General features: G+C 44.1%; 2 protein-coding genes across 3 annotated transcripts in view; both read right to left on the bottom strand.

Moving 5' to 3' along the window:
* The window catches only part of LOC308663573 (cholinesterase-like), a gene marked incomplete at its 5' end in the record, with an annotated part of 476398 nt that overhangs the window by 353434 nt on the left and 95429 nt on the right, over nt 1-27535 (bottom strand). The window lies entirely within an intron of this gene.
* GNL1 (G protein nucleolar 1 (putative)) lies at nt 1-27535 on the bottom strand. 2 transcript variants are annotated; one of them, XR_014025440.1, is made up of 13 exons: nt 27408-27535; nt 20638-20806; nt 18962-19098; nt 17114-17265; nt 13983-14054; nt 12404-12602; nt 10385-10480; nt 9348-9545; nt 6720-6898; nt 4146-4308; nt 3919-4059; nt 1987-2186; nt 299-424 (listed from the first exon to the last, which is right to left on the bottom strand). XR_014025440.1 is itself a non-coding variant. In XM_081320106.1 (12 exons), the coding sequence occupies exons 1-12, from the start codon at nt 27481-27483 to the stop codon at nt 126-128; spliced, it is 1881 nt and encodes a 626-aa protein (XP_081176232.1). In that variant the 5' UTR covers nt 27484-27535; the 3' UTR covers nt 1-125. The 2 variants fall into 2 exon arrangements, 1 of the variants encoding a protein (XP_081176232.1); XM_081320106.1 differs by lacking the exon at nt 1987-2186 and having other exon boundaries at nt 1-424.

Below are 27535 nucleotides of genomic sequence, written 5' to 3'. Positions count from 1 at the left end.
GCCAGGAAATAAACATCACCTTTATTGATACACCGCTCCGGAGCTGGGGAATGCACAGCGGGGAGGGCGGCTGGGTTGGGCTGGGCAAATCTATCGCCCATCCCTTAGTCCAAAAGGGGAAGCTACTAACATTCATCCTCCCCAAGCAAAGCAAACAAGTTCTGGGTCGGTAACTTTCCTTTCTTGGGAGGGGCCGGCTGGCTGGGCCCACTCTTGGGGGCCGAGAGGGGCTCCTCTTCCTCTTCGCCTTCTTCATCAGCATCCCGGTCTTTCTCTTCGTCCTCCTCCTCTCCCGAGCTGGAGATTTCATCCTCCTCTTCTTCCTCTCCTTCGTTTTCCTCGGCAGAGCTGCCTTTCCCGTCTCGGCGGTGAACCTCCTGCAAAGCTGCCATCTCAACCGTCTCGGGGTGATGCTCCCACATGGCTGCAGAGAGAACAAAATGGAGGCGTGAGAAGCAAAGCGTCCACCGCTGGGGACAGTCTTAGGCCGTCTTCTGGCCTCAGCCACCACTTCTAGCAAAGCCTGATCAATTTTGTGAAGAGTCCAGAAGACACTGCCATCTTCTGGACTCCTTACAGGAAGGAGTCTGTAAAAAGAGACGCTTTCTGCTGCGGAAAAACGCTGAGCCGCAGTTACAATGTTTATGCTAATATGGTGCAGAAGTCATTGTGCACAATACGCTTCTAATATTCCCAGCAGGTAGGAAGATGTCAAAACAACATCTTTTGCCAAGCATTTAATTGTTCATTACTTCGACAGCTGATTCTAATTTTGGCTTCCATTGCACTAGTTTTACTCTTAGTTCCCCTTTGATCGCTGTGTGCCATCTTCAACGCTGGCATAGTCCAGAAGTTGAAGTACACGTAAAATAATACAGGTAGTCCTCGACATGCAACAGCTCATTTAATGACGGTTCAAAGTGACAACATTACTGGAAAAAGTGACTTGCGACCATTTTTCACACAACTGTTGCCGCATCCCAGCGGTCACATGATCAAAATTCAGACGCTTGGCAACTGACTCATATTTATGACCGTTGCAGCGTACCGGGATGATGTGATCACCTTTTGCGACCTTCTGACAAGCAACGACAATGGGGAAACCAGATTCGCTTAACAACTGTGTTAGTAACGCTAACAGCTGCAGTGATTCACTTAACAACTTTTTTTAAAAAAATTCCATTTATATCCCGCCCTTCTCCGAAGACTCAGGGCGGCTTACAAGCTTAGCAGTAGCCTTCATTCTATATATATATGCCTGCTTCTTAGGGCTTTCACACACACCCCAAGCGGCATTATTACAAAGTCAGCTTAATTGCCCCCAACAATCTGGGTCCTCATTTTACCTACCTCGGAAGGATGGAAGGCTGAGTCAACCTTGAGCCTGGTGGGATGCGAACCTGCACTAATTGCAGGCAGCTGGTGTTACTTAAGGAGGCATTAGCCCACTGCTCCACCAAGGCTCTGTGGCAACAAAGGTTGTAAAATGGGGCAAAATTCACTTTAACAACCGTCTCATTAAGCAACATACATTTTGGGCTCAATTTAAATTCCACTTTATGTTCACTTTCAATATTCATTTCTCAGAGTTCGCTAGCATGGCTCAAATCATGGCCACCCGTACGTAAGGATCAACATTCAGAAAACAGAGATGGAGGAATTCCATGAAGACATTCCCATTGCTTGCACATGGATCTCCTTCACGCTTGGCAGCTAAGCATCATGCTGCTCACATCTTTAACGGACGTGAAATAGGACTTGATGCCTGTACAGGTAGTCCTCAACTTACAACCATTCATGGTGAATGTGTGTCGTTTGGGCGTAGGACCGACACCAAACAACACCAGTTTGACTCATTGGCCAAGCGACCACCTGCCACGCTTGCGAGTTCATCAAAGCCGGGCGCTCCAACAAGCAATCCCAAAAGATTCAAAGTGATGGTTACGACCTATAAAGCCCTAAATGGCATGGGTCCGGGTTACTTACGGGAGCACCTGCTGCCGGCATCAACTTCCCTTCGTCCAGTGCGCTCCCACAGAGAGGGCCTCCTTAGGGTGCCGTCGGTCAAAGAGTGTCGACTGGCGGCCCCCAGGGGGAGGGCGTTCTCTGTGGGTGCGCCAGACCTTTGGAACCGTTTACCGGTGGAGCTCCGGACGGCTCCCGACCTTCGCTCCTTCCGACGTGACCTAAAAACATATTTATTTGAACAAGCCGGCCTGGTCTGATGGGTTTAGGGGTATTTTAACGCTTTTGTATTAATTTATTGAATTGGGCTGTTGTATTTAATATTTTTTAATTTTTATATATTGTATTTTATTGTATTGCCCTGTACACCGCCCTGAGTCCTTCGGGAGAAGGGCGGTATAAAAATTAAATAAATAAATAAATCCCATCAACAGACACGTCGACCTACAAGCAGCCTACGAACCCCTCAGGATCCAAATCAATTGCATAGCCAACCGGAGACGGCACCGACCCTCCACCAACTCATGCAAGCCCCCCTCCCCCCCCCGCCCACCAGCAGTTCACCTCCCAATGACCCTGGCCTGACGGAATGTCCCCATCACAAGCCTCTCACTGATGACTCACACCTGACCCATCACAAGACCCTCACTTGACACACCCACCCCCGAAGCCCTCACAAACAGAAGAACACTGATGCTGACATCCCTTAAACTCTGCTGAAGATGTTACCTAGCCAGGTAAGAAACCAACCCACAAGCTCGGAGAACGGACTTTCTTCACCTTTTACAACCGTTCGTTTCACGACTACTGAAAGGCACTGAAAAAATACGGCTTACGGCCATTTTTCAGTTATGACCATTGCAGCAACCCCGTGGTCACCTGATCCAAATTCAGGTGCTTGGTGACTGGCATGTATTTACGACAACTGCATTTTCCCAGGGTCATGTGATCCCCTTTTGCAACCTCATCGGCCGGCTTTCAACAAGCAAAGTTAATGCGGGAAGCCAGATTTGTTTAAGAGCCTCGTGATTCACTTAACAACTGTTGGGGGGGAGGAGGCAAAAAAATGGAGCAAAATTCACTCAACAACTGATTTGTTTAGCAATGGTTATTCTGGGCTCAACTGTGCCCGTAAGTCAAGGACTACTGGTATTGAGAAAAGCACGTGGGAATTTATCAGGATATGGTCATCCTTTCCAGCAATTACGCGTGATTCCTGGCCAGCTAGGCGTGAGTCCTTCATAACGCCTGCCTATTTCCCTCGACCACTTTTCTCCAGCCTGGAAACTTGTGAAACATGCTGGATTCATTGAGAACCACAGAGGTCCCATCTATCTGAAGACCACCAGGCTAGAGACTGAATAGAATAGAGCTGGAAGGGATCTTGGAGGTCTTCTAGTCCAGCCCCTGCTCAAGGAGAACCTATACCAGTGATGGCGAACCTTTTAGAGACCGGGTGCCCAAACTGCAACCCAAAACCCACTTATGTATCGTTGGGTGCTGGGTGGGCGTGGCCCATTTGGTGGGCGTGGCTGCGGTGGTAATGGCAGACTACGTGGGACTAAAAAGTTCAATCAATCAATTCCAACTTGGCAAGATCTTTTTTTTTCCCCACGAGAAGTTGAAATTGATTGATTGAACCTTTTTTTTTGCACACGGCGGCAGAGGCCTAAAGCAAAAAGGTTTTATAAAACCCAGCTGAAATCCTAGGACTGGGGCAATGGTGCGCATCCCCACAGAGAGGGCTCTGCGTGCCACCTGTGGCACGTGTGCCATGGGTTCGCCACCACGGACCTATACCATCTCAGAGAAGTGACCTTCCAGTCTCTTCTTGAAAACCTCCAGTGATGGAGCGCACCACGGTTTCTGGAGGCGAGCTGTTCCACTGCCAAGATTCCCCACTTCCCTGTGGAAGTGGTGGAGAAACTGCTACAGGGGCTTCTGGTCAGAGACCTTTGTGTGACGTGTAGCCTGGAGGCCGCATACAGACACAGAGCCGCCCGTCGACTGCGAGGCGTAGAAGACTGTTAGCTGCTCGGTAAACATCGTTCCGGGCTCCTTTGGCTGTCTTGTAACCTCGTTTCTCAGCCCAGGCTGAAAAGAGAGAGAAGAGGAGGTAGCGGGTTAAGAACCACATTGAACATCCAACTCAGCTGGAGACATTGCTTCAGCACTCTTACCTTCACATACATCCCAGGCACACCAAGGGGGTTCGGCCTTGCCGTGTTCGGCGTCAGGATGCCGCAGCTTGAGCAAGGCCTGCACCGGAATCCGGCTAGCCAGGTACCCCACAGAAGTATAGGGCTCCTGGATCTGGGAAATAGGGTAGATACCAGCCAATATCTGAAAATTAAACAAAAGAAAAGGATTTGTTGCTTGCCAGGGGTTGCTATTGGTAGGTGTTCTGAACCAGCCCTCTCCTCCCAACCCCTAATTAAGAGACGAGTCTGGAAAGCGTCCAAGGCTAAAAGGCTTCTGCCAAGGTTTAATTACACAGATAACAAAACACAAGAGCTTGTCTTCTCAAACGAAAAAGTTGCTTTCAGCAACTAGCCCCTCCCCAAACACTTCTTTTATAGAGAGCTCAGGGCGTGGTCTCCCTGTGCCTCCTCCCGAGGAGTCCCATAGTCTTTCTTTGTTTGTCCCTGCTCGTCTGCCTCCTACGTCGGGCGTCCTTGAACAGGGCCAGCTGTGGGTCATCATCCTCCGCACTCTCGGGCTCACACAGCTGAGAAGAGGTCCCCGGCTGAGGACTCTGCAAAGCCTCCAAATCATCATCAGCCGGTTCGTTTCCCTCCTCCCCCACATCTGAGTCCTCCGATACATCGGACCCGGCTGTCGGACCCACCGGCTGGCCCTGAGTCACAACAGTAGGCTAAAAAAAAAACTGGAGGAAAGGAGGGAGGTGGGTTTTTGGTGTTTTGTTTTTTTTGACAAAAGACACAAATCTAGCTCCAAACATCGTCTCCTGCAGCCCAAGACACATCTCTCAGCAACACTGAGTCATCTCGTATTATTTCCAACTACCGCCCCTGAATTGCATAACAGAAGCTCAGAAACAAAAGTCTCTCCTTCAGTCTGATTTTTCATTGTTTTAGCAGATGCTCCAATACAGGAGATTTGGGCTTGCGGTACTCTCATCAAAGGGCATCTGGTTGTCTCATCTTCTGCAGCCAGGAAACATTCCCTGCCCTGCGGCAGTGCAGCCTGGTGGGCAGAGAATTGATTTTTAACAAGCGAAGGGACGTTCTTCTGTAATCATCATGGAACATGATGTTTTTCTATTATAATTTCCCTGCCTACCCCCTAGTAGTCTGTCTCAATAAGAAACATACTGAAGTAGCCTTACATAAGCCTTCCTGAGCTGAAAGGGATGCTGGTGGTTGCACAAGCCTTGGTACTTGAGACCTTCCATCTGTCTTTTAAGCTTTTTCCAGTTGATTCACACACATATGTTCATCAGTCAGATCCAGAGGCACCAGCAATGTAAGTGGGCTTTTTCAGATTTAAAGCCCACTCATTTATTTTTCCTTGGCCCACAGTCAAGGAGTCAGAAAAGCACAGAGTCACTCTCTTTCTTAGCCTAATTCATCTCACAGGATTGTTGTGGGGAAAATAGGAGAAGATGCACTGGATATGTTCACCAGCTTAAGCTATTTGTAAAAATAATAAAGGCAAGGTACAAATAAATAATAATAATTGCCTTCAATTGCAATTTTCATCACAGCACTACACTAGTATAGGAAACAAACAGATTTTCCAGTTAGCAGAGTAGGGCTAACTGGAAAGATGCTTCGAAGAAAGATGCTTCAAAGCTCACAAAAACGTCAGCAAAGCGACCGTCTGCAATTCTTTGAAATATTGAAGATTGAGGGAAGCCCAAGAAAAGACATGGTAACTTTACAGAGTTGCAGGTAATGATACGATTGTACCTCTGCAAATGTCAAAGCATCTTCCGGTTGAGCTCCGGATGGCGCCCGACCTTCGCTCCTTCCGGCACGATCTAAAGACCTACCTGTTCGAACAAGCCGGCCTGGCCTGATGGGTGATGGGTTTGGGTTTTATTGCTTTTTATGTATTTTAACTTATTGTTATAGTTCTTGGGCATCTTGTTTAATCTCTTTTAATTTTTGTATTCTTGTCTTTTAACATGTATTGCCCTGTTCACCGCCCTGAGTCCTTCGGGAGAAGGGCGGTATACAAATAAAATTATTATTATTATTTATTATTATTATTATTATTATTATTATTATTATTATTATTTATTATTATTATTATTATTATTATTATCTTTTCGGAATTAAATCTAACCTTTCCACAGCCAGATCGGAGATACACTGCGTTAACGATACTCCCTACCAGAAGAGGCTGAGTGATCGAAGAATAGATGAACTCACAGTTATAATGCCTGCATGTGAATAAGCCCTAGAGAAATCACTTAAAATTCTCACTATCTTGCATTTTGCACCATGAGTTGGAAGAAAAGTCAGTTCAAGGTGAGGTTGGAGAAATTCTTTTCTGGAGACTTAGAGAGGTCCTACTGCAGAGACACAGAATAATAGTCCAGCTATTTACAGTATAAGAAAACTTTCTATGTTTAGTCCTTTATGCAGCTAGCCACAATCTTTTGCACATGTATTCCCACAGCACTGGAGTTTGACATCACAGTTCACATTTATATTCAATTACATCCCAAGGGCTATTCATGCTGGACAGGAAACCTTTACCAACTTTTTCCCTTTTCCAAGTCTTACCTGCTGTTTCCTGTCAACAACAGACGGGAAGATGAGCCCTGGACAATCACACAACTTGACCGTGGGTGTAAGGAAGTAGGTCTGGAAATACTTAGTATGACCGGGAGTGCGGGAGACGCTCACCACTTTGCGGCCCACCAGTCCATTGATAAGGGAGGACTTGCCCACGTTGGGAAAGCCTGTAGGGAGGTGGAAAGGGAAGGGCAAAATCAAAATGGCTCTTCTCATTATCTCCGTAGGGACGCAGTGGCTCAGTGGGTTAAGACGCTGAGCTTGTCGATCAGATGGTCGGCAGTTTGGCGGGTCGAATCCCGAGTGCCGTGTAACAGAGTGAGCGCCTGTTACTCGTCCCAGCTTCTGCCAACCTAGCAGTTCGAAAGCACGTAAAAATGCAAGTAGAAAAATAGGGACCACTACGGTGGGAAGGTAACAGCGTTCCGTGCGCCTTTGGCGTCTAGTCATGCCGGCCACATGACCACGGAGATGTCCTCGGACAAGCGCTGGCTCTTTGGCTTTGAAATGGAGATGAGCACCGGCCCCTAGAGTCGGAAATGACTAGCACGCATGTGCGGGGGAACCTTTACCTTTACCTTACATTATCTCCACCATTAATCAAAGCTGTTGCCATGAACGGTTTGCTTGGGGGACCCTCCAGTTTTTCCATGAAACCAAACATTGGGACAGGTAGTCTATCTCAACTACCTTTCTTATTTATTATAACAAACTGATATAGCAGGAATCAGCTTCCTTCTTTTTTTCAGTCTGCATGGGGCAACTTCCATCTATACCAGGGCTCTTCAAACTTGGCCCTTTTATGACTTGAGGACTTCAACTCCCAGAATTTCTCAGCTAGGCACGCTGGCTGACGAATTCTGGGAGTTGAAGTCCACAAGTCATAAAAGGGACAAGTTTGAAGATCCCTGATCTATACCAATTAAGCCCCGGGGTCTCCAAATTTGGCAATGTTAAGACTTGTGGACTTCAACTCCCAGAATTCCTCAACCAGCCTTGCCTTAAAGTTGCCAAGTTCAGAGACTCCTGAACTAAACTATCGCCAAGTTATTTTTTTCATCCATTCAAAACCTTAGCCAAGAACCGAGGCGAAACTACAGTGGCTATATTTAGCACCTCTAATCAGCAAGTTATAATGATGTGCTGCATTCCAGATTTTTAGCTGTTATTAAAGAAAACTTGGATTTAATGGGCTGTTCTGGGGGAAGAAGTGCCCATTCATCCCAAATGTCCATTAAATACGAGACTATGAAATTCAAATCAATCTGCATAATGGTGTCATGACACAAATTATGCAAAATAGCAAAGTGTGTCATTCTGCTTGATTTGCGTCTGAAAGCCATGACGTAAATCAATGTCATTTGCATCATGATATCATACTGCAAATTATGCAAAATGGTGCAAATAAGAAATTTAGCGTTTTTCTTTTGTTTATTTCCTGAACATCTTGCCTGGACTACTTTAAGTGCAATGAACATGGGTATTACAGTATTCTAGAGGTGGGGGAATGTCTAGACAGAAGTTATGTCTGCCATTACTAAATAGGAGTCCATTAAATTGAGGTTTTGCTACACTCGTTTGATCTCACCTTTCCTTGTGAAGGGCTTAGGGTGGAAATCGTCATAATCATTCTATGAAATTAATTAGGTCAAAGAGAAAAAGCTGGCTGCAACTTTCAGCCAAGAGATCCATGAACAAGGGAGAACCTGAACCCAAATCCCACCAAAAGGAACCCAACACTTTAGCTAGTTCCTTAGACTGCCATCCGAAATTTGTTTACTTTAAAATAAGTCCTGTAAATACAGTAGGCATTAGAGCAGGGGTCTTCAAACTTGGCCCTTTTATGACTTGTGGACTTCAACTCCCAGAATTCCTCAGCCAGGCACGCTGGCTGAGGAATTCTGGGAGTTGAAGTCCACAAGTCATAAAAGGGCCAAGTTTGAAGACCCCTGCATTAGAGGGACTGTAGTTCTCAACATACAACTGGTCGTTCAATGGCCATTTGAAGTTACAGCAGACTTTATAAAAAAACTACTTATGACCCATCCTCAAGTTGTAATGGCAACCACCCCCACCCCCACCCCCGCATCATGTGATCATGTTGTGGGTACTTGGCAACCGACTTGCACTGACAACCGGTTGCCATGTTCTGCACCCACATGACCATGACTTGCAATGTTTTCTGGCAACAAAATGCAAAAACATCCATTGGATATGCTGGGTTTGTTTGATGACCAGATGGCTCACTTAACAACCATGCGATTCACTTAACAACCATGCTACGTTGCTTTCTGACTATCATAAAAATAATCATACATTCAAGCCCGGTCATGTGGTGATTCAACTTACAGCCACAACAACATACAACTGAAATTCTGGGGCTCCATTTTGGCCCTAAGTAGAGGACTACCTCTGCTTCCAAATACATATGTACAGGATTGCCCTGTCAGTAATACACAGCTAGCTTTGTGTTTTGTGTGCAGGTCTGGACCTGACTTAGTCCATGTCCTTCTTCAGCACCTGGGTAGTAATTTCACCAAGCCTTGAAGTAGTCCTGGAAATACTCTGCTCTCTCCAGGACATTATCCTGCTGGGTAGCTTTGAAGGCTAACTCACCTATGCAGCCGACTGTCAAGATTCCATCTTTGTAGAGTTCCTGGGAGACTCCACCACCCTCCATAGCTACATCTGTCTGATGCTCCACCAGCACGGTTGTACTTCGGTCATCTTCCTCCTCTTCCTCAGAGTCATCCAGCGGCAGGCCAGCACCAGCAGCATCCCGCTCAATCTTCTCCTTCCAGCTACTCAAGTCCACTGTGAAAAAGAAAGGGGAAATTACAATAATAGCAGAAATGACCAGCCACTTAAGTGTAGTGGAGGTGAAAGTGCTGGATTAAAAACCAGGAGACAGTGAGTTCCAGTCCTGCCGTAGGCATGAAGCCAGCTAGTTGGCCATTGTCCTTGTCTGTCACCCCAAACCACCTCATAGGAGACCTGCTATGTGCAGTGCCTTGAATTGTGCAAAAAGTGTGAGAAGGTGAGAGATAAATCTAGACATAAATAAACAAATGAGAGCCAGTTTGGTCTAGTAGTTAAGGTGCTGGCCTAGAAACCAGGAGACTGGGATTTCTAGTGCTACCTTAGGTGTGAAAGCCAGCTGGGCCAGTTGCTCCCTCTCTCAGCCCAACTCACCTCACAAAGCTGTTGTTGTGGGGAAAATAGGAGGAGGAAGGAGTATTAGGTATGTTCTACTGCCTCAAGTTGTTTATAAAAATATAAAGGGGTTAAAAAAATAAACAAAATTAAAATGTGCAATTTGTTGCCCAATGTATGTGTCAAATTAAATGAAGGAAATTGGAATGCATGCTTGTATTTGTTTGTTTGCTTGTTATGTGACCTTGTTGAAACCATTTTACTCCAAATTTACTGACAAACTGGAGAACCCTTCTGAATATATAAGCTAAGCCAGAGCTTATTCTTTAGTCAACTGAATCAAAGTGGCTGGGTTTCAAGGCAAAGAAAATAGCTTATTTGCACCAACTTCTGGTACTTTTGCTTGCTAGCCCCAAAGTGAACCACAATGGCTCTGATTTTTAGGAGCAATTACATCCCATGTCAAAACACATCCAGCCAAAATGTAAGAGCAGTCACACCTTTGCCAGTGGTGATTGCCTCGCAGGAGCTCAGGAGCTGATTGGGGCCCATAGCTGTGCTCCACCCCTTCCGACGCTTCCGACGTTTCTTAAACACTGCAAGGGGGAAAAAAAGGCAGAAGATTCCAGGTCGAGATTTGAAGCCAAAAGTTGGATAATATCCATGACACATGAGGTAGTGAATAGGGGAGGAATCAAGGCCACAAACCACTCAGAGTTCCTGGGAGTTGGGTAGTATATAAATGTAATAAATTATTATTGATAAGAATGATCTTGATATTGGTTTACATTGTTGACTGCCCAGTTCTTCTCAATACTGGCCAGAACATAAGAGGTCCAAAATATTTCAATAAATCCTGTTGCTTGTCCTCACATCAATGTTAACTTATTGACATTGTTTCCTCGAAAGTAAGGCCTACAGCAATAAGCGCTAGCTTGATTTTTGGGGGTGGGCCTAATGTAAGCCCTATCCCCAAAATAAGCCCTAGTTTTGGGGCAAGGCACACACCTAAAATCAAGCTAGATTGGGGGTGGGGTGTGTGGAGCTGTCCCACATGCTCTGCACCCACTTACCTTGCAGCCAGGCCTCTCCTCGCTGGCCCACTTCTAATTCTGAGGCCTCTTCTGCAGCCAGGCTTGCATTTCTCAGTCACAGGGTTTTCCGGAAGGCCTGTGCAGCCAAGAACCAAGCTATGGATTCAATCTATAGGTTGGTTCTGCAAGACCTCAGCAGCCGAACACTAAGCTATGGATTGATTCCATAGCTCAGTATTCGGCTGCTTAGGCCTTCTGGAAAGACCTGACTGCAAAATGCAGGCCCGAATGTAGCTGCAGAACTTTGGCCCCAGAAGAAGTGGACCAGCTGGGTGTGGCTGTCGGTGCGGAGGTGAGGTAAGGCCTTCTTCGAAAATAAGACCTGGTGCCTCTTTTGGAGGCAAAACAAAGACCGTGTCTTATTTTTGGGGAAACAGAGTAGTACTTCCATGACACTGGCTGGTCAAGAAGAGAAATATCGGTAGCACTTAAACTTATGTACCACTTCACAGTGCTTTTACAGCCTTCTCTAAGTGGTTTACAGAGTCAGCATACTGTCCCCAACAATCTGGGTCCTCATTTTATCGACCTCGGAAGGATGGGAGACTGAGTCAACCTTGAGCCGGTCAGGATCGAACTCCTGGCAGTGAGCAGGGAGTCAGCCTGCAATGCTGCATTCTAACCACTGCACCACCACGGAACCTAAGAAATCTCAGAATGTAGTTAAAGGAATATTCCAGAGGAAGTTGAAGGCAAACCACTTCCATATATAAATATAAATATAATTGAGCCTGGAATTAAGGTCATAAGTCACGGCAATTGTAAAAGGAGTCACCATGTGACTGTGTCTAATTTTATGACCTTTTTTGAGGCAGTTAAGCAAATACGGTAGTTGAGCAAAGCTGCTGTGCTTAATGGGTGCTTTTTGCCAGAAACAGGAAATGCTAATTTCTGACAAAAAAAAGTCCCAAATTGCAGTAACATGAGCATTGAATGCTGCACACAGCCATAAATACGAGCCAACTGCCAAGTGACCAAAATGCGATCATGTGACTGTGGGGGGGTGGAGGGGAGTGGTGGTTGGAGCTTTGAAATTGGGGCATAAGTAGCTCTAGGGAGGTCTGTTGTAACTAACAGCAGTCTCCAAGCAATCAGTCATAAGTTGAGGACTATGTGTATTTTTGCAAAGAAGGCGTCCTGAACATTGCACTTCAACTCGAGGGAGTTCATTGTTTTTAGAGACCAAAGTAACAAACACCTCAAATTTGGCCAAGGGATGAGGACTTTTTCTACATACTTTCCCCTACAATCTTTTTCTTATAAGAAAAAAAGAGATGAAAACAAACCAATTGATAATTCTGCTATTTCTCTCATAGCATACGGTGCTATGCTAAGCCTATGATAGCTCAACCAACACAGAACTACATTGAAACGTGAACATCCAGTGATAGATGTGAAAGTTTATGAATATATTTCACAAAATACCCGCACTGGGATCTTGGTCTTGCTGTGGGTAAGAAGTGAAACAGATCACGTGGATCTCAGGGAACCGGCTCTTGAAATAATGCTTCCAGGCCACCACCAGGGCTGGTGGGGCTAAATCAATCTTGTTCAGTACTAAGATGAGGTTTTTCTTCATCTGCTTGGTGACAAACTCATAGAGAGCTGGAGAGAAGCTGATGACCTGAACGAGAAAGGTTTGAGAAAAAGAAAAAAATATATATAATGGGGAAATTTAGAAAAATAAAACATCGTCCTGATTTTAATTTTCTGGGCCAGGCATGTCAAACTTGCGACGTCACATGACGTGTTGCGACGTATCGCGACTTTTTCCCCACTGCCAGAAATGGGGTGGGCACGGTTTCAGCGTGACACATGCGGCCCATGGGCTGGCAGTTTGACATGCCTGTCTAGGCATTGTGGAAAATTAGAATCCCACATGTTAACATGAACACAAATGTGGCTCGTTAGCTGTAGTTAGTAATTTAAACCTACGCTTCTCTAGAACAGTGCCTGGAAACAGTGATTTCCTTTTTCCTTTTTTTATTTTTACAAATAACTCAAGGCAGTGAAATATCCAACATGCCTTCCTTCTTCTGTTTTCCCCACAACAACCCTGTGAGGTGGGCTGGGCTGAAAGAGAGTGATTGCCTCAAGATCACCAGCTGGCTTTCGTGGCAAAGATGGGACTTGAACACATGCCCCCCCCCACCTTCTAACCTGGTGCCTTAACCAATAGACCAAACTGGCTCTCATCATTGACCATTTGTCTTCTTGAGTCTGACTGATGTTGCAATCCAACAACATTTCTAAACTTCTCTGGTTTTAATTTCAATTAGACAACCCATAACGCATTGGGTTATTAGGTCATCCTTTTACAAATATTCTCTTACCGGATTCTTCAATGCCTTCAATAGTGGCAGAACTTCTAAAGTATTAGGAAAGTTCTTTAAAATTCAGGGAGATTTGTATTCAAGGCAGAGATGTACCTGCCTTGAAAATAGCTCTTGTTCAACTGTATAGCACAGCCAAACATCAGGAGCTGACTGTAGGAAATATTTTACGACATTTTACTTTATGATCATTCTTAATGTCATAAAACGTTTTATAAAATTTGCTACATTTCAAGTTATGGTCCCAGATTTTGGGTGCGTTCTGTAAGTCAGCCCATTTGAGATATCTTGGTTGAAAAGGTTTTGCTCTATGATGCAGCATTTTGCCCAGTTAAAGATTACAGACACGAGAGCTTTAGCAGTATATAGATAAATGTTATGCCAGAGGGCTGTTTTCTGCTATTAGGTGTCCCTAATACTGTCTACTGTCTCTTTGTCAATAAAGCCTTCTTCATTCCATCATTTAAAAGAGAAAGAACTCGGTCGATTGGGGCAGGATGAATGATCAAGCATCTCCAGATCTTTAAAGCCTGGATGAATAAATAGCATGTGAATTAACAACTACAGAAGTAAATAGAAAGGCAAATAGAATGCCAACATCTGATTCTTCCATGCCACTCTATAACTCCTGCAGAGCAAAAAACTGCAATGGTCATCAATAGGATTCTCACCGGGTGCCGAATGTCTGTAATAAGCAACACAATGTCTGACATCTCCAATACACGCCATAGCTGCCTCCATGTCTAGAAAAGAAATCAGAACATTAAAAAAAAGTCTTCTACAGAATTTATCTTTTCCTAATGAGCCAGTCACATCACCCCTGATCAGACTTTGTGTTGCTAACAGAAGAGAATATTTGTAACTCAGGTTTGAACTGTGGGGTCCTTGGTGCTCTCTAAGCTTGGTTGTTTTCTTGAAGACGTTTCTGTTGTGATTCAGCGTCAGCCTGTGGTTCCGGCAGCTGGGTCGGATGATTCTGAAGAGGAGGAGGGGTTTGGAGAGCCTTTGGTGTCAGAGGGAGGTTCTGATGCACTGCAGGACTCTCAGCCTGGCCCCTCCCATCTTGTTCCTCCTCAGACTCAGCCGTGGGATTGGAAGAAGACAATCCACAGCTGGCTCTGTTCAGGGACGCTAGGAGCAGGAGGCAATCTAGCAGAGCAGAACAGAGGAAGGCAATGAGGCAACTTGGGAGAAGGCAATGAGAAGCCACGCCTTGAGACTGCTGATAAAAGGGGAAGGTGTGGGAGGTGCTGGTTGCTGAAGGCAACCATTTGAAGATCTTCTGCTAGAGTCCTGGTCTGTTATTCTTGTTAATTCTTGTTTGAACTTTTGGTTTAACTCTTGAACTTTTCATTTAACTTTTGTTTGAACCCTTTGTAAATAAACTTGGTTGGGTGTTTTCCATCCTATTGATTATAAAAAGGGGTTGTCCCTGACATTCAAACAGGGCTGGTCGTAGGCTGGAACAGAACAGTTTCATTACCCAACTAGGTAACATCATCAGTTCTAGAAGTTCCCCAATTAATGAACTATCAACTCAGGCAAACAATCCAGTTGTAAACAACAGCCTAATCAAAGGACCAACAACAACATTCCCACCAACACTGACAGCCACTAGTATATAAACAGGAAGCAAACCTCTCACCTGCCCCCACTTCTAGCACTGATGATATTACCTAGTCATGTAATGAAACATCTGCAAAAAAGCAACTAAGTTCAGAGAGTACCAAGGATCCCACAGATTTTGTGGCCCTTTCAACTTTTCTTCTTGGGGCCATATAATTAATATTACCCAATCAATCCTAGTCCTCAAAGTGTACAGGTTTTTTTTTGAAGCATCTACAAATACAAGAACAGATATTCCCCAAACCCATGCCCCTCCTCCAAAGGCATGCGCTATCAGGATTGATGGACAGCCTTTGACAACTGTAAATTAAGGGAACTGAATCTAGGGCACATGGTTTGTGAAGATGTACATGGTTATCTTTTTAAGGGGCAGAATCAGCACAGGCATACCAAAAATTTGGCATGTGTGCCCTGTCATGTATGCATTTTACTAGCATTTTGTTAATGTGTCATAACACTGTGTTCATCTATGGAAAAAAAAGCCAAAATCCGAATATCCAAGGGTCACGCAAAGACCATGAGATTTTCCCATTATCTGGTGCACAATATACTATAGCTTCTGGTAGAGAAACTGAAAAATATACCCTGGACATAGAAAAAAGGTGAATTAATTTTAGTGACAGGAGAAAATACTTATGTATTTATTTCTACATTGCTATCCCAATACTCCCCCCCCATAGTGAGAGGTGCAGCAAATAGTGTTGGTATAAATTAAATGTAGTTACATTTTCTCTCCTATTCCATTCTCTCCTGTCTTTAATTCCTGGTTATCGCTTCACTCTGTTTCTGTGCTTTGGGGATCACTGCTTTCCCAAAAAACATGCATGCAGTTAGCTAAATAAAACAGTTAAATTATGTATCCTACACATAAGAAAACATTATACAGCTTTCTCACAGCTGAGATTCAAAGCTCTCCCAAAAGAGAAAAGCGGACAACATTTTTCAACCCAGAGAGGGCTCTGTGTCCTGCCAAGGAGCCTCTTAGGTTTTGCCACGGTACCATGTCATCACTGGCAGGTGGATAGCTGAAATACAAGTAGTCCTTGACTTAAGACCGCTCACTTAGCAACCATTCAAAATTACAATCGACCTCCTGCACCGCCAAAAAGATATTTACAACTCAGATTTGAAATTCCTATGGCTGACTCATATCCCCCTACCCCCCACCTAATTCCACGATGACATTTTAGGCACTGAGTAACTGGCTGCATTTAGGACTGTTTGAAGCATCCCACAGTCACGTAATCATAATTTACCATGATTCTTTGCCCGAACCCAGCATATATTTCCAGTTTCTAGCAAAAAAAAAAAAAAAGATCCCATTGTGCCCAATGGGTTCCCTTAATGACCATGGCATTCTCTTAATTGCGGCATTCAGATAATAACTGCAACATTCACTTAACGACCACCATGTTCACTCTCAAAACTTTTGCAAAAAAAAATGTCAGAAAATTGGGCGGGTCACGTGGGTGCCTCAACTTACGACTGTTACGATGTGCCACAGAAATTCCAGGGTCCATTATACTCAATGAGACTACATTAAGCAGCTTCAGTCAGTCACGCCTTGCATTCTGAGGTTTAAATATAGAGAGGCCTTACATCTTTCTTCCCCAAATGAGAAAGCTGGTGTCATGGTTCCGACAGATGAAACTCTTCAAAGAACTTCGAGGCATTGTTTACCTTAAAGAATCTTTATTCGAGTGGCATAGCACCGGGACGTACATAAGCGAAACCAAAATCTGAATTCCCCTCCCCTTAGCATATAGTATCAAGCACAATTCCCTCCTCTAATTAACAGTCACAAATCACATGGGAACCCCGGTGTTGTTTAAAGAAAAAAAAAATCTGCTGCGAGCAAGCTCCACATGGCGTCAGGAAAGGCATGAGGCCTTAAACGCTCAGCTCAAGTTGCCACAACTCCAGAAGCCTGGACCGCTACCGACGAGATGAGGGCCCAGGCAGTCACCGGGACAACCAATCCCCAGACCGGTGTGCATAGGTGTGCATAGCGATCACCCAGTCTGGGCCCTCTGCAGCAATGAGGAATATGGCACTCTCCTTAGCCAGGTGGGTTTGTAAGTCCTTCAGGAGTGGGGGAGGGGGTATTTATTTTCATTCTGGGGGCTTCAAAGGGGATGCCTGGGGGTGATGAGAGCTTAGGTCTTTCAAGGCTTACCTCCAGATTGTGCTCAAAGTAACTCAACTGGTTGGGCTGGAATGTACTATAGATATTCTCTAGATATTCCCGGAAACATTTCTCCTCTTGGGCCAACAACTGATCCTTGTTCATTTGGTAATTCCAAGGGGGACGTTTAGGAAAATCAAGTACTATCGGGGAAAAAGAAAGACACAAGGAGCGTCAGGAAAACTTGCCAGCCTCATGAAGGAAGTGAGAATCAAGTCCTAAGAGGTTACAAATATTCTGAATGGAGAAATGTACACAACCTCCTCTTACACGCCTTCTTCTCTAAGACTGCCTCTGAAAATCAGGCAATGCAAGCCACGTTAGAGAAGGATGAGGCGTGTCTTGATAGCAGTTATGTGATTATTACAGTAATGACATTAAATTAGTTTTGGGAGTTCTGGGCAAGAAGAGACCTTAACACAAGAAGGGGGATATAAGTGGTCCTCGACTTACAATTATTCATTTACTGAATGTTTGAAGGTACAATGGCACTGAAAAAAGTGATTTATGACCGTTTTCCACACTTAGAACTGTTGCAGCATCCTCATGGTCACTTGATCAAAATTCGGACGCTTGGTAACTGGCTGGTATTTATGATGGCTGCAGTGTCCCAGGGTCACGTGTTCAACTTTTGCAACCTTCAGACAAGCAAAGTCAATGGGGAAGCCAGATTCACTTTCCAACTTAACTACTGCAGTGATTCACTTAACAGCTGTGGCAAGAAAGGTCATAAAATGGGGCAAAACTCACTTAACAACTTTCCCGCTTAGCAACAGAAATTTGAGGCTCAGTCGCAGTTGTAAGTCAAGGACTACCTGTATGAAGAATGGGAAATGATACAAGACTTTAACTAGCCAGCAGCGTGCAGCAGCAGCCAAAAAGGCTAATACAGTCTTTGGTTGTATAAGCAGAGGCATAGAATCAAAATCACGTGAAGTATTAGTACCGATTTATAAAGCCTTAGTAAAGCCACAGCTGGAATACTGCATCCAGTTTTGGTCAACATATTACAAAAAAGATGCTGAGGCTCTGGAAAAAGTGCAGAGAAGAGCAATTAAGATGATTAAAAGCCTGGAGATTGAAGCATATGAAGAACGGTTGCAGGATTTGGGTTTGGCCAGTCTAGAGAAAAGAAGGACTAGGGGGGACATGATAGCAGCGCTCCAGTATTTGCGGGGCTACTACAAAGAAGAGGGGGGTCAACTTATTTTCCAAAGCGCCAGAAGCCATGTCAAGAAACAATGGAGGGAAACTAATCAAGGAGAGAAGCAACCTGGAATTAAGGAGAAACTTCCTAACAGTGAGGACAATCAACCAGTAGAACAGCTTACCTTCAGACGTTGTGGGCGCTCCATCACTGGAGGTTTTTAAAAAGAGACTGGACAGCCACTTGTCTGAAATAGTATAGGGTCTCCTGCTTGAGAGGGGGCTGGACTAGAAGACCTCTAAGGTTCCTCCCAGCTCTATTCTGACTCTGAGATTCAGCTGAATCAGCACAACTGGGCAAAAACAGTGTCTTGTCTCCAAACCAGCCCTCCCCAACTTGCTGTCCTTCAGCTATCTTAGGACTAGAGCTCCATTTTTTTTTCCTGCCAGCAGGCCATTTGTTGGAAAAACCCAGGAAGAGATTTATGCCGCGTTTTTTAGAAACAAGACGGAGGAGCAGAATGTTCGTGCTGAATCTTCAGACTCGTTCATGCATTTCAGATAATTAAAAGCTCCTCGGCGCAAATAGATCTCCTGCCTGAAGCAAGACCTTCAGAGGCCCAGGAAAGGCGAGGGAAGCCCTTCAGATTCACTCACCCACCGAGAAGTTTTTTCTTGACCATCTTCACCTACCTGATCCGGTCTTGTAAACATCTTCTATGTCCACTTCTGTCTCGATTTCTGACACCGGTTCCAAGATTTTCTCCCGGGAAATCTTTTTCCTCCGCTCCACTTCCTCTCTGCTTTCCCGCTCAAAGTGCAGCCGGTATCTAACCAGTAGAGAAAATAGTAATGTGGGACTAGTGGAGGGGTTATTCTGAGGGTGCCCTAGAGGGAACTTCCATTATAACTCAGAACTAGATAACATTGCTTAGCTCATAATTACAAGGAGTTGCACAATCCCTTGGACATAATATTGGGCATGCTGATGCTTGAAGGAAGGACCACATTTGAACTGGACCTATAACACACCAATAACAATAAGAGGTTTGGCCTTATTATTTATGAATTTATTCTCTTGAAACTTGTCATTTCACCAGTGAAAGGTTAGACACAGGAGACACTGTTTCTAAATAGTACAAACACATACCATTTTAGTAGCATGTTGCTTTCAGACCATAAACACAAAAATAAGATGGGTACTTCATAAGAACCTTAAGTGACACAATCATAAAAATACAATAAAGCTAAGCAAAATATTCCATAAAAAGGTAACAGCATCATGAAGTCTGATCATCACTTCAGAGATAAGTCTCAGCCAATATTTAGAAGCTGGAAATCAAAATGGTCTTTTCTGACACTGAACAACGGATGCCAGACCAGTTTCTTATGGTTACAACCTCAGAAATCAAGCAAACAAGCCCCAGGGGTTTCATCTTCCCGTAACTAGGTGTCCTCCCTATATGTTGGAATGATGATTCCAGGAATTCCAACCAGCAGAACTAAGCCTGTGAAGATTTTCAAGCAGGTAGTGCTCATCAGTTGAAACTTAACATTAAGAAAACCAAGATCATGGCATCCGGCCCTCTCAATTCCTGGCAAATAGATGGGGAAGAAATGGAGGTAGTGACAGATTTTATTTTCCTAGGCTCCAAGATCACTGCAGATGGGGACTGTAGCCAAGAAATTAAAAGACGCTTGCTCCTGGGGAGGAAAGCCATGGCAAATCTAGACAGCACACTAAAAAGCAGAGACATCACCCTGTCAACAAAAGTGCGTATAGTCAAGGCTATGGTCTTTCCAGTTGCAATGTATGGCAGTGAAAGCTGGACCATAAAAAAGGCTGAGCGCCAAAGAATTGAGGCCTTTGAACTGTGGTGCTGGAGAAGACTCCTGCGAGTCCCTTGGACTGCAAAGCGATCAAACCGGTCAGTCCTAGAGGAAATCAACCCTGACTGCTCTTTAGAAGGCCAGATCCTGAAGCTAAAACTCAAATACTTTGGCCACCTAATGAGAAGGAAGGACTCACTGGAAAAGAGCCTCATGCTGGGAAAGATTGAGGGCAAGAGAAGAAGGGGACAACAGAGAATGAGGTGGCTAGATGGTGTCACTGAAGCAGTAGGCATGAGCTTAAATGGACTCCAGAAGATGGTAGAGGATAGGAAGGCCTGGAGGAACGTAGTCCATAGGGTCGCAATGGGTCGGACATGACTTCGCAGCTAACAACAACAAGTCCTCATCAGAGAACACAACGATTGGGCATATTCTGCTCCTCTCCAATTGCCTTATAGCTAACCCTCATGATGGAGAGTGGCAGGCTGAGGAAGGTGGCCTTAAAAGCTTGTTCAGTCATTAATCCTGGGTATTACCTGTTGGGATCATAGCCCCGTTCACCCGGCTTGCGGATCTGAGGCTGCTGGTTGAGCTTGCGGACCTGAAGAGAGAAAGACTCGCTATCTGATGTGTCCGTGTGCTCCTCATGTCGATCGTGGCTGCCACTCCGACTGTTTGAGCTTGACCTCACACCATCCTGAAAGCCTGGAAAGACAATAAAGAAAGTTAGTCTATCTCACATGCTTTCTTCAATAGTGACTGCATTTGACATTATGGTCAACTACTGAACAGGGGCAGGCTATTTTGTACTCTTCAGATTTTCAAAGTCAACCAGTCTTCGTCAGCTCTGGTTTTGTGCAAGCTGCATAGCCTAGTAGTCCAAGGGTAGGCAACCTTGGCTCTTTTATGACTCGTGGACTTCAACTCCCAGAATTCCCGAGCCTGTATAAAATAAATTCCTGTATTTATTTTAAAAGCGTTTTTAACTTGATTTTCCTCAAAAAGAAGAGACAAAGACTGCTCACATTTAAAAATACTAATTACTATGGTGGAGTAAAAGTAAAAGAAAGCTGTTAAGTAACAAAGCTAAGACAAAATCAAGAGGAAAAAGAAAGTATGTGAAAAAGATTTCCAACAAAGTTGAAGACAGTTAGAACAAGCTAAGTTCCTTAGGCTTAGAAAGAAGCTAACGATGAAAAGCCATTATGGCCATTAATGTAAGTGGAGTGTAGTCTGGATTCCCAGGAGGAAGCGATTGCATTCCAGAGGGCAAAGGGACAGCAAAGTTTAGATACTTTGGTTGTAAGAAAGCTCTTCCCCAGCAACTCCCAGAGTACATCTTTAGTGTTCCAAGTTCAGGTAGTCCTCAGCTTACAACCACAACCGAGACAGTTGTTAAGAGAGTTTTGCCCCATTTTACAATCTTTCTTGCCACAACTGTTCAGTTTTTTAAAGTTAGTAACATGATTGCTAAGTGAATCTGGCTTCCCCATTAACTTTGCTTGTCAGGAACACTGCAACCATCATAAATATGAACTTAGTTGCCAAGCACCTGGATTTTGATCATGTATCCACGAGGATGCTGCAATGGTTGTAAGTGTGAAAAACGGCCGTAATTTACTTTTTGCAGGACCACTGTAACTTTGAATGGTCACTAAACAAATGGTTGTAAGTCAAGGAATGCTTGTAGTTCAGCAAGCATTTCTGTTTAAAGGTAAGTAATGAGTCACCTTACAGGAAGAGGGACGGCATAAAAATGTAATTAAATAAATAAAACAATAAAAAGAAGCAGCTCAAAAGCAACTATGTGTTTTTCTTGGTTCTTGGGGCCTTACAGTCAACAAAAGGGGATAACTTGCAGGATTATTTATTTATTTTTTATTTATTTATTTATTAATTTTATTTGTATACCGCTCTTCTCCCGAAGGACTCAGGGCGGTGAACAGGGCAGTACATGTTAAAAGACAAAATACAAAAATTAAAAGAGATTAAACAAAATGCCCACAACTCTTACAATAAGTTAAAACACATTAAAAAAGTAGGTTAAAACACATTAATAAAACCCAACCCCATCCCATCAGGCCAGGCCAGCTTGTTCGAAAAGGTGGGTTTTGAGATCGCGCCGGAAGGAGCGGAGGTCAGGCGCCATCCGGAGCTCAACCGGAAGATGGTTCCATAAATCCGGCGCGCCCACACAGAACGCCCTCCCCCTGGGGGCCACCAGTCGGCATTCTTTGACCGGTGGCACCCTGAGGAGGCCCTCTCTGTGGGAGCGTACTGGGCGGAGGAAAGTTGACGCCGGCCGCAAGTGCTCCCCGAGGTATTCCGGACCCATGCCATGTAGGGCTTTGTAGGTCATTACCAACACCTTGAATCTCACCCGGAAGACAACTGGAAGCCAATTATAAATTCTTTAAAAAGTACTGATGGATACTTTGCTACATGGTGGGGGGGGGAACTAGATGGTCCAAACAGGTCAGTTTTTACCCTTTCGAAGGAGAATAATAGAAGATGACATCCACATATTACAAACAACATTATGTAGACTTGTCTTACTTACAGGTGAGAAGAACTATAGGAAGCCATCACATTCAACTCTCTTCTGGACTACCTGTTGGCTAAAATTTGCAAGGGAAGGCTAGAGCCAGTTTGTTGTAGTAGTCAAGGCACCAGGCAAGAAACTGACTGTGAGTTCTAATCCCACCTTAGGGACGAAGTCAGCTGGGTGACCTTGAGCCAATCAGTGTCTTAGACTTAGAAAGGATGCCAGGGCAAACTACTGCCAAAATCTCGCCAAAAAACCCTGCAGAGACTAGTCTAGGCAGTTGCCAAGAGTCACAACTAATTTGAAGTCACCAACAAAAAAAGGATGGTAACAGTTCAATTAGAAGAGCCTTCAAGCATTAATCTGATAGCTATAGATGGAAAGAAACTCCATATTGATGAAGACTATAGTGTATAGAGGGACACGGTGGCTCAGTGGGTTAGGACGCTGAGCTTGTCGATCAGATGGTCAGCAGTTTGGCAGGTCGAATCCCGAGTGCCGCGTAACAGAGTGAGCGCTGTTACTCGTCCCAGCTTCTGCCAACCTAGCAGTTCGAAAGCACGTAAAAATGCAAGTAGAAAAATAGGGACCACTACGGTGGGAAGGTAACAGTGCTCCGTGCGCCTTTGGCGTCTAGTCATGCCGGCCACATGACCACGGAGACGTCCTCGGACAAGCGCTGGCTCTTTGGCTTTGAAACGGAGATAAGCACCGGCCCCTAGAGTTGGAAACGACTAGCACGCATGTGCGGGGAAACCTTTACCTTTACCTATAGTATCTAGCTTGCAAAATTTCATATAGCCAGGAGATGGCAACAAAGAGTTGAGGTTTTTCTGTATCTCTTCTGCCCCTAGTGATTGTCTGCAGTTTTACAGCACTGATCTGATTCCTTCTGTTTAGATGGGCAAAGTAGGAGAAAGTCTCCCGATGGCAAAAAATCAGGAGGAGCTAGTAGCACCTTTTCCAACTAACAGATAGTATTTTTTTTTATTAAAAGCCATAAGCTCTTGTGAGCTGGAACTTACTTTGACAGATGCACAGATGCATCTGATGAAAAGTTGCAGTTCATAAAAACATATACCTTTTATGGTAATAAATTTTCATACAGATGAGCAAGTAAGTTGTGATACCATGAAAAAGAAGTGCACTAAGAGAGAATGGAAATACTCTCAACACCTAGATTGCAAATGCAAAACTTGGCTGCAGGAACTACAATTATAGAGAAAGCAGTCAGCCAAGATTGCTTCTAAATAATAACTCAGCTCTTTCAGATCACTGGGGTTTTTTTAAAACAATTCAAACACTGCCATGTTCTCTTTTAATCAGGATGCCCATTTTGAGAAATCAAGCAAACTCTGGCAATCTTGATGTAAGCAGATTGACTCATCAAAGAAATGTAAACTCTTTTTCAGCAAAGACATGTAAAATAATAAATTCAGGTGTATGATAGGGATACTTCTTATGAGGAAAATGTGATAATAAAATCTCCTATAAGTTGCGTTCATCTCCTAGAGCAGGACTTTTTAAACCTGGTTCTTCTAAGAGACTTAAAAAAGAAAAGTTCATCATCATTAGAGTTTTTGCCTCCTTTTTTTCTTTTCTTGTAATCTTTTTTCAGGCTTCTGCAGCCTGAAAATGTTTGAAAATCCTCGTCTTGGACATTTCAAGGACTAACCCATCATTTGGGAAGGGGGGTAATAATTTAGAAATGGTTACCTTGTTTTGTTTTTTGGGTGACTTCCCAGTCTAGCTTTCAGTTATGAGATTTCCTAGTGGCCTCCCCTCCTTGTGCAAGCTACACTTGACCTTGCTTAACTTTGTGGGCTTGACTAAAGCTAGTCTGGCACTATTCCCTGTAATACAGGACTATCAAAAGCTCCTAATCATGATGGCATTATATAAGGCCACGTTGAGCAATGTGTCCTTCTGAATCCTTCTAAATATATCTGTTAACTAGTTTTGGCTCTGAATTGTGGAAATACCCCTGCATCTTTACACCCCTCCCAAATTCCTCCGATTGCCTTCAATGCCCTTGTTAGCTACTGTGACCTAAAAAGCTGTTAAGCACTGGGGATGTAGCCATCTCTGGGTGGCTCTCAAACTAGAATGAATTACAGCCTACAGTTCCAGCTCTCTCAGAGGGCTGAAGATCTATGTGTATTCAAATGCCTTTTAGCCAAGATATCATGTTATTTGGCAATGACTGGCTTCTCGATGGCTACTGTCTAGCATTCACATGAACCTTGCTGGAAATAAGCAAATATTGCGTAGACCAGAAATGTCAAACGTGCAACGTCACGTGACGTGTCGTGACGCATCGCAACTTTTTTCCATTGCTAGCAATGGGGTGGGCGCGGTTTCGGCATGACGCATCCGGCCCACAGATGGGCAGTTTGACACCCCTGGTATAGACTGTTTTTCCTTTGAAAAATATTTGTGGTTTTATATTACCGGAATTGTCACTTTATACACTTTTATCTATTTTGATTTGCCCTGGAATGACACTGCTGTGAAAAGCTGCCCAAAAACCATGTTCTTGGCACCGTTTGAATTGAATGTGATGCACTTGCTAGACTCTGGTGTACTACAGAAAAGAGATTATTATGATCATCAGTTAAAGGACACACGCCTACTTTCCCTGTTTCTGTTGTGTTTGGAAGCTGCCAGACAAAAGTTTTGCTCCCAGCCAGCTGCCCATTTAATTCCCTGCAGTGTTATTTCAGTACTTTTAGCACACAATTCATAACCCTCCAAAAGCTTTTGTCATAGTGAAGGCTTAACTTTTTTCAAAGTGTTCTGCCCAGTAACCATTTACACTCTTTCTCCTAATTGCAAAGGCATTAGTCTCCTTTGTAAAATGTCCTTGGTTTACTTTATCCAACTACAAAAGAGGCTCCAGGCTTTCTCTTTTGCTCTCTCTTCCAAAGATGTTAAAGTTAACAAAATCTACCAGGCAGCCTGGATCACTCCTGCTATTATTAAATATACTGAGATCAGAAGTGATTGTATTATATTGTTATGAATGGTTAAGTGATTTTTTTTATCGATGCCCCACACATGTCTGTCTGTAGTTAGAAAGTCCTGTCTCTGAAAAAAAATTAGTTAACGCAATATCTGACTCAGGAATGAAAGCTTAGACCCACATATGCATCACCATCAAGCATCATAAGGAACAATATGGAATATGCTTGTGCAATTGGCCACCCACCATACTACACACAGAACACTTGTCATGCACGACAGGCCATGAACGACTCAACACACCTCTTGATTCTGTAAACCCATCTGCTTTCCTTCCTGCCACTTGGGAGATAGATCCCACTTAGCTTGGCGGGGATTTGCAACATACACATGCGTCACATGAAATCTAGAAACTGCAATCCTAAACAAAATTCCATGCAACAGACACATTGTCCAGCAAGATTCGGGCTTGCTGCCCACATAAAAATCCTGGATTTATGACAACCCATCCAGTACAAATGCCATTCTTATGATTGCTGTATTGTTCTATTACATTGTTATCTCATCCCATTTTCAAGGTACTTTGAGTACTTCTCTCGTCACCCATGCTGTCAGACTCACAAAAACTCTATGAAATATGTCTATTTTCAAATGCTTGGCCCAAGGTTACTTGGGGGGGGGGTGTTTATGACTCCACTGACATATGGACACAAAAGGGACATTTCTAATACATTTTTTAATTACAGCACCATACCCGTTTTCTTTGATATTAATTCTCCTCTCTTCTAAAATTAAAAGCTTTATCGAGAGAGGTTGGGAGATATTTAATAAAAAATATAACTAGGAAGAAAATAAAATTAAACATGAAAAGTAGAATATAATGAATGTGTATGGTCTCCCATATATATTTTTGGAGGTAAGTGCTGTTTCTTTTCCCATGTCTGAAATATATTTCTTCTCCTCAGTTTTGGGAAAGAGGTTGACTCTAACAATGAGATAAATAGTAGTTCTAACAAGCAGTTTAAGTGGGGGGGAAAAGAGAGTGATATAATACCCACTGCATTGCAGATATTAGGGCAAAGAAATCCAGCTTTAGAAAGAAACTGTTATCTTTCAAGTATGGCTTAGGAGGCAAAGAAAAAGTCATTCTGCAAAAATTTTGGAAGATGGCCTGGATTGATTTTGACGGAGACTAAAAGAGGAAAGTTGGAAGCCAAGGGGATTGCTGCTTCTTCTAAAATGCTCAAGAGGTGGATTCTCTGAATTTTGTCATGAAGGGTTGTTAACTGCTTCAAGAAAAAGTTGACGTTTCTGTGCAATTGCACTGAACACGCTGCTGCTTCGCTAGCAGTCACACCTTAGTTAAATTTGGGCCATCTTTCTTTTTTTTTGGGGGGGGGCACTTAGAAAATCAGCCTTAGCTTCAGATTTTCCAGAAGAGAGAACATCAAGTGCTTTCTAAATATTTTCGGGAAAGCATTGTTGCCTACAAAGGATTTTCTCTCCATTTCACCCCAAAAGGAGGAAATGGAAAGGTCACATTTCTCTCCCCGCCCTCCACTAACCAATGCTTCAAGAAGAGCGCCCCATGGGCGCCTATGGATGACCGTGAGATAAAGGGACAACCCCTTTCCAAAACGTTACGGGATATCCGAGGGGGAGGAAGCGATGGGGATGATCCAGGAGCAAAGGACACTCCTGCATATTCTTCTAAGGAGGAAGGGGAGCTAGGAAGATGATCCAGATGTTTCTTGGAGACAGAGAGAGGTGCCCCGCCCCCCCTCCCGATCCCCTCCTCACCCTGCCGCTTTCGCTCGCGTTTGTCCTGCAGCTGCTTCTTCTTCTGCTTAGCGCTGAACGGCCTCTTGCGGGGCATGTCCCGTCCCGGCTGCCGTCCCCTCCTCTTTCCGCTCCTCCAACAGCACCGA

The sequence above is a fragment of the Vipera berus genome (genome assembly GCF_964194415.1).
Source record: "Vipera berus genome assembly, chromosome: 2".
Taxonomy (NCBI): domain Eukaryota; kingdom Metazoa; phylum Chordata; class Lepidosauria; order Squamata; family Viperidae; genus Vipera; species Vipera berus.
The sequence above is the reverse complement of the archived record's forward strand: the minus strand, read 5'-3'. Positions and strand labels throughout refer to the sequence as shown.

What these genes read in the sequence shown, in the direction of transcription:
- GNL1 (XM_081320106.1), bottom strand. Translation starts at nt 27,483, where the DNA reads ATGCCCCGCAAGAGGCCGTTCAGCGCTAAGCAGAAGAAGAAGCAGCTG. An exon ending in ACGCGAGCGAAAGCGGCAGG is followed by an intron (nt 20,807 to 27,407) that starts GTGAGGAGGGGA and finishes TTGTCTTTCCAG; the next exon opens with GCTTTCAGGATGGTGTGAGG. An exon ending in GGCAATCACCACTGGCAAAG is followed by an intron (nt 9,546 to 10,384) that starts GTGTGACTGCTC and finishes TCTTTTTCACAG; the next exon opens with TGGACTTGAGTAGCTGGAAG.